Source organism: Squalius cephalus (assembly GCF_949319135.1).
Source record: "Squalius cephalus genome assembly, chromosome: 14".
Classification (NCBI taxonomy): Eukaryota; Metazoa; Chordata; class Actinopteri; order Cypriniformes; family Leuciscidae; genus Squalius; species Squalius cephalus.
In genome coordinates, this window is record NC_137135.1 from 7,457,583 (window position 1) to 7,467,071 (window position 9,489).

The window sequence follows — 9,489 nt, forward strand, 5'->3', positions numbered from 1 at the left end:
TTATGATCATATATTTATATATTATCCAACTTAATTCTATCAGCAAAAGCTACACTTAAGGGGAAGTTCATGGCATCAGCGAGTGACTTTCCGGCAAGTTTTTATGGTGAGCCAGGAGTGCTTGGGCTCCTTGCCAATGGCATCAGTGCTTTCCTGGTCTTACTGCAGAACTTCCATGGGGCCAGGACTGGCATTCCTGCAGAGGGAGTGGAGAACATATTAGCAGGTCATTGTTTTGTCATTTTAATATAACAAACAACTTGTAAGAATTATACATTTATATGCTAATAGCAGAAAATAATGCATTTTTGCATTTTAGTTTGTGCAATACACCAGACAGCTTACTTCCTTGAACATCATGCATCCCTTTCTTTGCATATTATGTCAATTTATACAGGTGTTCATCTCATTCTGATTGGTGGAGTGTGTCAGCTTGTGGCAGGTTTGCTGTCTTTCCGAAAATATGACCATCTGAGTGGAACGTCATTTGTAGGATACGCAGCTCTGTGGGGGAGCTATGGGGCCACAAGAATTTTTCTAGGTGCCAACCAACAAAGTCCAATGACTCAGTCTAATGAATCAACAATGATAAACAGCACATTTCAAAATCTGCTCACAAACACTAGTGCCAATAACACCGACATTCCAATGTACATCAAGGAGTCTGCCATAGCTGGGCTGGTACCTTACATCCTGCTTTCCTTTCTACTGGCCTTCTGTTCAGCAACAGTAAACTACATCATGCCCTTTGTGTTTGGGGCCATCACCCTCACACTGATATTTGAGGCTGTGGGTCTGGTAGGAGGGTGGGCTTTAGTGGTCTCTGGGATTCTGGAGCTCCTAATCCTGCTCTTTGCCATTTATGGCTCATCAGCACTGCTAATCAAGGGATTGGCCCAACGCTACGTGCTGAGGGGTTTTGGAAACCCTCTTTTTAATGTGCTGCTCCTAGGAACCACCAATGCTAGCAGCTCCCAAAGCTTGGGCCAAGAGAAGAAGAAGAACACAAAATATGCCGAACCTATGGCCTTGGGATTCTTCTGCGACACCGTCTCACCATTTATATTCGCATTCTACGCCTTTGGCTACTTCCCGTCAATCCCAGTAGCTGCCATCTGGATAAGCATTAATTCTGCTGCTCAGCTTCTATCAAGCTATTATGCATATCTGCGTCAAGATTGCTACCATGCAACCAAGTTTGGCCTGCACTGCGTGTTTTGGTTGGTGAAGACCTGGGAAGAGTATGTGGTTACAGAAACCATTGGCCGGACTGAAGCTGGTGAAGTAAGGCATGCCATGGTGGGCAACTGGTTCTTCCTGTCTGCTGCTTTGGTTTTCTGCGTTGCAAGTCTAAACAAAGACACTCTTGAGCTAGTTCACAATTCATTTTTTGTCCTGGTGACCATATCAACCATCTCCCAGATTCCCATCGACAGGTACTACATCTTTTTTGGAGTGACCTGCTCCCTCTTCACTCTCTTATCCTTCTATGGCACTTTTGCACGCCTCATCAACACTATTGCTGAGAAGTCCTTGATTCCAGTTGGACCCCAGCCTGTCTCCACTGAATCCCTGCAGAAATATCTCAGTTACCTAAAGAGATCTAAACTGGATGAGCCTGAAGATAAAGGTGCACAGCTCCCCGATGCTTTATTCTACCTTTGCAATGGAGTGGCGGCACTCTCAGCCATTCACAGCAGTCAGTCCGGGCTGGCGTTTTTCGACCTAACTGTTCCCTGGGTACTCATCCCAGGAGCTATTATCCAAGCCTACGTCAGTCGACTACAAGTACTAGGTGGCCAGAGATTTGGCTCTGTCATTCCCTCGTTCTATGTGGCTATTTGGGCAACTTGGAGCTGGTTTAGGTTTGCAGGTATGAAAATGTAAGATAAAAAAAAATACTTGGCTAAAAATTTGGGTAGAATTCTAAGATTCATATTTTTTCCTGCAGGACATCGCTTGCAAATATCCACAGAGTCAGCAAACGGATTTGCAGCTGGGGCAATCGCATTCCTGGTCATTAATGCTTTCTTGATTCTAGTTGGTAGGTTTGTTTACTAATACATTACATACATCCTCACTTCTGACTTTTGCCGTTTGAAGGATTGTGAATTGGACCTTTTTTTTTTACAGCAACCTATGGCAATCTAGTTCTCTTGGCATTGACCACTGTCATGGAGATCATCATAGTTTGTTTTCTCCTCTCTACATTTAGAAGACTGCCCTATCAGTTAGAAGGTACAGAAATACATTTTGTTAAGAAAAGGATTGTAAAGAAATGAAACAATGTGTACAAGTTACCTCACATTTTCTTGAAACTCTTTCTTTAGTTGCTATGCTAGCAATTTTCGCCATCATATGTTTGTATGGCATGCTAGCATCCCTTGTGAACGCTATCTTCTCCAAGACCCTGATACCAGTTGGACCTTCCCTTATCAAGGTATTATATTTTAATAATGATGACAAAGTGCTTGTGAAGTTTAATTATGTTATACATTCATGGTTAGACAAAACACTCCAACTGATTAACATCTGCTTTTTTCAAAGGACAAGAAAAAGAAGGAGTCTGAGACCACATATCCATGTTTCATTGCCAAGTCTCGGGAAACCAGCGGACTCCTCAAGATTGCAAAATTGTTGGAAAACAATGGAGTGTGTGGTATCCCAACAGATACAGTCTATGCATTGGCTGCTTCATGCAAGAACCCCAGTGCAATTGAGAAGATCTACAGTATCAAAGTACACGCCATCACAAACGCTTTGAAACATAATATTATTTTACAAATGATCAGCTGCCTGTGCGCTTTGTCAGCTGACCCACTGACTCATAAACCTTTCTCTTCGGTAGGACCGTCCTGCAGAAAAGCCAATTTGTATCTGTATCTCAAGTGTGGAGCAACTTGTGGCAGCCAAACCTCCCTTCAGTCCTTTGCTGTGGGAGTTCATGAGAAACGTCTACCCGGGAGGCATTAGTTGCATTGTCCCGAAAGGCGAATGGCTCCTCAAACTCGGTAAGGGTATAAACACGCATTAACATTTTGTAATTACACCTAACCTAACCCCAACTCTAACTCTAATTAAAACTTTACTGAGAGAACCTTTTCAGGAATCTGTGATGATTATCTATTATCTCCAATCATTTTCAATGGTCCTATTGTTCACAGGTGTGGGTCCTGCATATGACCGTGTGGGGACCAGAGAAAGCATTATGATAAGAGTACCTGACCACACTGCTACTGCTCACCTGTGTGAATTCACCGGTCCATTGGCCATTACATCAGCCAATCCCAGTGGAGAAGCTGACAGTACACATCATGATATGGTCATCAAGTAAGTTTAAAAAGCCCCAACAATAGTTAGAGGCTATACTGTGAAGGAATACAAACTCCACAAATCAAATGCATTGAACACGGAATTGTATTAAATTAATAAATAATGTAGCCTAAACAAGGGAATATTATAGGGTTTTAGGGTTTGAGATTTTACATAATTCAGGCTGTTACCTTGAAACAACAAACCACAATACTCTAATGTTAGGCACAATTAGCAGTGTGTTCTACGATCAAAGGTTTACCTCTTATATTAAAGCATACCTCTTCAGAAGCCAACTTTATTATTAGGAAGGATGTATTCACTGCTGGTCGTGACATTTTATATTAAAACAATAATTGCAATAGAAACACGTTAGATTTGGCAGTGTTGCCTGATTGCTGGTCTCAAGGGTTAATTGGAGCATTGTTTTCTTTTGTCCTGAAACAGCCGTCTTGGCCACAAGATTGAAGGAGTCCTGTGTGACGGAGAATCTAATGAGGTGGTGGCGTCAACTGTAGTGAACTGCCTCAAAATTGATGAAGGTAAACTGATATCCCAAAGAGCTTATATCATGTCCTAATAATATATATATATATATATATCTATATATATATATTTATTCCATTATTAATAATAACATGCATTTTGTTCATTTCCAGGAACTATCAGCATTCTCCGTGAAGGTTGTGTACCTGCTTTGAAAGTGAGGCAGATTTTTGATCGAGTAAAAAGCAACATGCTATAGGATTTCTACTAAAATCAGCTTCAACCTCTAATTATTGTCTTTAACATGAAGGATGTTTCATTTTGCACATGAAGAGAAAACTTTGACACACGTAAACAAGTCAATTTTGATCTCACTTGCTCAAATGTATTATCAGTTATTCTGAGCAAGTATCACCATTAAAACATTACGTGAGCAATGTTAAAGTTCATATTAAGTGAGCGTTATAGCTACATAAACCTGTTACAGTAGTGCTGCGTGAATTTACTGTATGTTTGCCAATGGTTTTGAAGGTTTAAATGTGTTGTAATACTGAACTGTTCTTTTAATTTATTGCTATTTATATATTCTTTCAATGGATCGTTCCTTTGTTGATTAAGAGTAAACATCAACGAGCAATTCAACCAGAGTGAGTGAAAATGCATTTGAATATTATCTTTGTAAAGAATGCTTTGTGTATATTGCGAAATGAGAAACTGTATGCATGAGATTACTGTTTAATAAAATACTGGTATATGAAGATTTGTTTTGTCATGAACATCAAAGTTGGTCTTATACAATGACTTCACAATGCCAAGTTTTCATGCTGTTTGCAGTAGAACCAAACAAAATCAGTGAAGACAATAAAAACAGAACACACAAAACACATGGAACAATATACAAAACACAAGGAAAAACGTAACACTTCAGAATACTGCCCCGTATAATATAATATTAACATTATAGTAACTAATAATAAACTCTGATTAAGAAATTAGTAAGTAATAGTGCTTAGTCGAATGTGGTAGTTCATCATTAGATAATCAATAACAACTGTTTTTTCACACCTATAAGAGGACTACTAAGAACTACTATATACAGGTTCATAATTAATGTGAATAATGTGAATAATGCATAATGTATAATTAATTCTAAAGTGAAGGTAATGGTAAACCACTAGTAACGTCAACGGTTGCTGTGTTGAACACTCTCGAGGATGAAGGACAACAAATCCAAGAGTGTTTATTTTAAATCCAACAACTTAAATCCAAGAAATTGCAAGGGAAAACAATACCACACAACTAAAATATGACTAACGCCAGACAAAGAAACAAACCGAAAATGAGGGTATAAATAGAGAGCAAACACAAGGGCTAAAAAACAAGGAACACCTGAACTGAATGAATCAAACAATGTGTAACTATGTAAACAAACAGTCAGGGAACAGAAAGAACAGAACTACCGTATTGTTCCGAATAGAAGATGTGCCAAATTAGATTAGTACAAAGTAGATTAGATTAGTGTCTTTTCTGTGCTATGTGATCCGCCTAAAAAACATTCATATCCCCCCTGGACCAGTAATGCCGATCAAACACCTATGTTTTTTGACATGCCAGAATATCAAAATCAACTGTTGGTGATAGATCCTATTTAGCACCAAAACTCTGGAACAGTCTTCCTAGCTGTGTTTGGGAAGCAGACACACTCTGTCAGTTTAAATCTAGACTAAAAACACATCTCTTTAACGTGGCATACACATAACATTTTATCAATTTCTACATGTAAAATTAGACTGCATAAATTAGGTCAGCCAGAACACTTCCCATAACACCTGATGAACTCGTTATATCATAAGAAGAATGAATTGCTATGCTAATGCTAGCTAAATGTTAGTTTATCCCGAGGTTTACTGTAGTCAGCTGGATCCGGGCCATATCCAGATCAGCAGATGAATTAACTGCTCCTAGACATGACCACAACACAGCCCTGACGTGTCAGCAGAGTGTGCGCATGTGACATATTAGTTAATAGTAATTACTAGAATGTTAATATCGCGTTACTCATTTGTTCGTGTATAGTTATTCATTAATAACTGCAGATAACAGGTCATTGTGGTTCCTCCAAAAAACTGAAAATATGGTTAATGTTGAATAAAATTGTGAACATTTATAGATATTCTGGTATGGTGTTTTTTTTATTATTATTCTTGTGTTGTGTTTTGTATGTCCTTAACATCAACCTGCAAAAGGGACAACGGATGAAAATTAGCCAGTGTTGGCTAAATCTGGCGCATTTTACAAATTGTTATGTACAATTAATGTGTACTGTCCCTGATTAAATAAATAAAAATAAAATATAATGACAGAACAGTATTCTAAAGTTTTACCGGAAAACAAAATATATAACAATTGAAAACATTCATTGCACTACACAGTAAATACTGTATACAGTACATAAAAGTAATGTGTTCAGAAAACAATATACAAATTTTGAAGATGATATATGTGCAAATATGTATAATTCATATACTGTATATATATAAAAAGTCTACACACCCGTTTTTTTGTGATGTAAAAATGAAACAAGGATGAATCAAATCAGAACTTTTGCACATTTATGTAAAAATGACAACCTATGTGTGGCGACCGAGTTCTTAAAACAGGGACACAAATTAAATAAACCAACTACGCCACCCTGGGGGCTTTTTACCAGGGAATCGCCCTCGGCAAACTAGGAGCACACAAGGCTCACAGGCTCATATCGGTTGGAGTCAGGCATGAGACATGGGTAGGGTACAAATAGTACAATCACTTTTATTGATTAAAATGATCCAAACAATCACAGAAAAAGAAAACCATTATCAACAAAAAGGATATTCAAAATTGGACACAGTCCTGGCGACGGAAATTGGAAACGGCAGCCAAATCACTCAACCCAAGGGGCCTCCCTATTGTCCTAAAAAAAAAAGAAACAAAGAAAACCACAAACACACGTGCACTCACACCGTACTCAGTCGAACACCTCCGTGTGGCACAGCAATCACTCCAAAATACCACCACCAAGATGAGGAGGGCTGCCGCCCTTAGTTTCCTTGCCGCCCAGGCCTACAATAAAGAACACACACATAAAATTCATACACCACAAATAAAAACAAAACAAAAAGAAAAGAAAAACAAAGAACTACACCAAAACAATTGTTGGACCCAAATACACAGTGTTCATCTCAAACAGTATGCTAACAAACCTTCTCATCACATGTAGAATACATTCAGATGATCATCTCACAACATTGCTTGATACTACACATTCAACACTTAAATCCAGGGTACTCCTATGAGAACAATTGGATAACCGGATATCCTAGACAGCATCAGGAAAATACAGACCAGGTGTTTAAATCGTACCAGGGCCACAGAGACCGCACTTGAGCCAAACAAAAGAAGAATTAAGCAACAAAACAAACAAAATTCACATGATAAGTAAATAGACAAAGAAAATGGAGAAGAAAAAAAAAAGAAAAAGAAAAAAAGAACAGTGATGACTAAGAATGAGCATCAAAAGGCAAAGCCACTTAAATAGAGCTGGGTAACCAAGATCAAATCCCGGGCAATGAAAACATTCCCACCAGTTCTCACGGAATGAAACGGGAGCAGTTGACGTTACTGGTGTCGTTGAGGTCGGAGACGTCGTAGTGACGCTAGTCATTAAGGCTACATAGCAGAGCAGCACAACAGCACACGGAATTGTACACTCGCAGTCGTATATCCGTGAAATTAAGTCAAACAGCAGCACGTAGTAAGTTAGTGGTCGCTCAGCAGCTTATGTTGAACTGGACCTCTGATTCAAGCGTCCAGTGAACGACAATGACGAAACAACCCAACCTTGAATAGGCATATGAAACACACCTGGATTAGAACACAAAACAAAGAGGAAACTCACCAAGCGAACTTGAGGTCGGACTGAGGCATTACATATAAAAGGTTGAAAACATACCTGAAACAGCACGTCATTAAAGAACCGCGAAACTCATCCGCTTTACCGGAAGCTCGCACAACAACGAGCGCCGCCGAGTGTATGCCGATTAATTCCCCTGTCCACTACAACAAAGTCCATGTCACTTGGTGCCACAGGAATCACTTGCAACAGAGTCGCTAACCAGCAGCTCTTACCTCTCCAGGGGCACGTTCAAGTTCAAAACGGTAAGCAACGTTTTGCTACGGTTTCCGGGTTGAACGTCATGTTTCCTGGAAACGCCGTGCACCGGTGTGCAACCATAGACAGTAAAAGAAATGGACACAGCGACCCCATTTGAACTCAATTGAGACAATTGAAGCCCATTTTTAGCGATTTCTTAGCACTTCCTTTCCTGACGCGCAGACTCAAACCGAGCAAAGCGTTACACGGACCACGTGAGCAACCCGTCTGTCTTCTAGTAGCTGTGCCAAGAGAAATCTGAATCATTCCCTTCCGAATCTTGCAGAGACGGAGAGTGTGAGTAGGAGCTGTCCATGAGCTTGGAGCAGGAGCAACTTTTGCTAGATATTCTGATTAATTATATTGTCATTTTGCATCCACGTCCCCCCGATTGCCCGCGAGCCTCTCCTCCCCGTCCATACGGTAATCTCTCTACTGTGCGACAGAGAGTCGCGTGGTTATGACGCAATCGTTAGCCTACTTTTACAAAAACTGCTTCTACGGGGCCATAACATAAGCTACAAGGTAATGGAGCATTTTATACATTGTCGTGTTTCTTTAGAAATAAATAATGGACAAATGGAGTCTTCAAACGCCTCAGATGTAAAGTTATTCGCTGTCAAAGTGACGCCAAAATGAATGGGAGTCAATGGGGTGCTAACTGCAGGTGAAGTTCTGCTACAAGATGGTGGCACGCGGCCGGCTTCAACTTCCGGTCGACTTCCTTCCCGCCTGTGTGCAACGGGGTTTGAGATACGTTTTCTCTTGTTTGGTGGGTGTGTCAGAACTGCAGTCCAATCAGCAGCAACATGTATAAAGCACGCGGTATTAAAGTGAACTCGCACAATGGGTTCAAGGAAAGTAATTTACAAATGTGTTCGATGCAGCTCGGTATACGCAACAACTGAGGATATTAGAAGACATGTTTGTTGTAAGTTTTATTGTAAAAATATAGGATATCAACATAATGTAGTTGTTTATATTTTTAGCTTCATTGCAAGTGTATGACATTTGGTATAGAAATAAACAATGGTAATTAAGTGCTTTTCCTAAAAATGAGAAAGAAAATACAGGGTATTAAAACAGTGAACTACAAATAAAGTCAGTATGTGAGGCTAAATAGATGTGTTTTAGTCTGAATTAGGTAAGATGTGTGCTTCCATTTCAGTTTCCACAAATTCCTTCACTCGATTGGGATGTTCTCTTGTGTTCTGGGCGGCAAGTGCAGTAACTGTTACATCGGGCATATTTTGTAGTATTAAACACATATACCGAATTCATCAGGCTCCGAAAATTCTCACAAAGAACATAAAGAATGGCCTTCTCAGCTGCCATAGTTGCAACTCTTGCGTCATCAGTGGCATGTTCAAGTTCAAAACGGTGCGCAACGTTTTGCTACGGTTTCCGGGTTGAACGTCATGTTTCCTGGAAACGGCGTGCACCGGTGTGCAACGGGGTTTGAGACACGTTTTCTCTTGTTTGGTGGGTGTGTCAGAACT

General features: G+C 39.9%; 1 protein-coding gene across 1 annotated transcript; it reads left to right on the plus strand.

The window, feature by feature from the left end:
- Nucleotides 1-400: 400 nt before the first annotated feature.
- Nucleotides 401-4,554, plus strand: LOC307170618 (uncharacterized protein). The gene is made up of 9 exons (XM_079891804.1): nucleotides 401-1,873; nucleotides 1,952-2,044; nucleotides 2,134-2,238; nucleotides 2,331-2,440; nucleotides 2,548-2,739; nucleotides 2,849-3,011; nucleotides 3,165-3,330; nucleotides 3,760-3,854; nucleotides 3,972-4,554. The coding sequence occupies exons 1-9, from the start codon at nucleotides 562-564 to the stop codon at nucleotides 4,055-4,057; spliced, it is 2,322 nt and encodes a 773-aa protein (XP_079747930.1). The 5' UTR covers nucleotides 401-561; the 3' UTR covers nucleotides 4,058-4,554.
- The last annotated feature ends 4,935 nt before the right edge of the window (nucleotides 4,555-9,489 follow it).

What these genes read in the sequence shown, in the direction of transcription:
- LOC307170618 (XM_079891804.1), top strand. Translation starts at nt 562, where the DNA reads ATGACTCAGTCTAATGAATCAACAATGATAAACAGCACATTTCAAAAT. An exon ending in TGCTTTCTTGATTCTAGTTG is followed by an intron (nt 2,045 to 2,133) that starts GTAGGTTTGTTT and finishes TTTTTTTTACAG; the next exon opens with CAACCTATGGCAATCTAGTT. An exon ending in CTGCCTCAAAATTGATGAAG is followed by an intron (nt 3,855 to 3,971) that starts GTAAACTGATAT and finishes GTTCATTTCCAG; the next exon opens with GAACTATCAGCATTCTCCGT.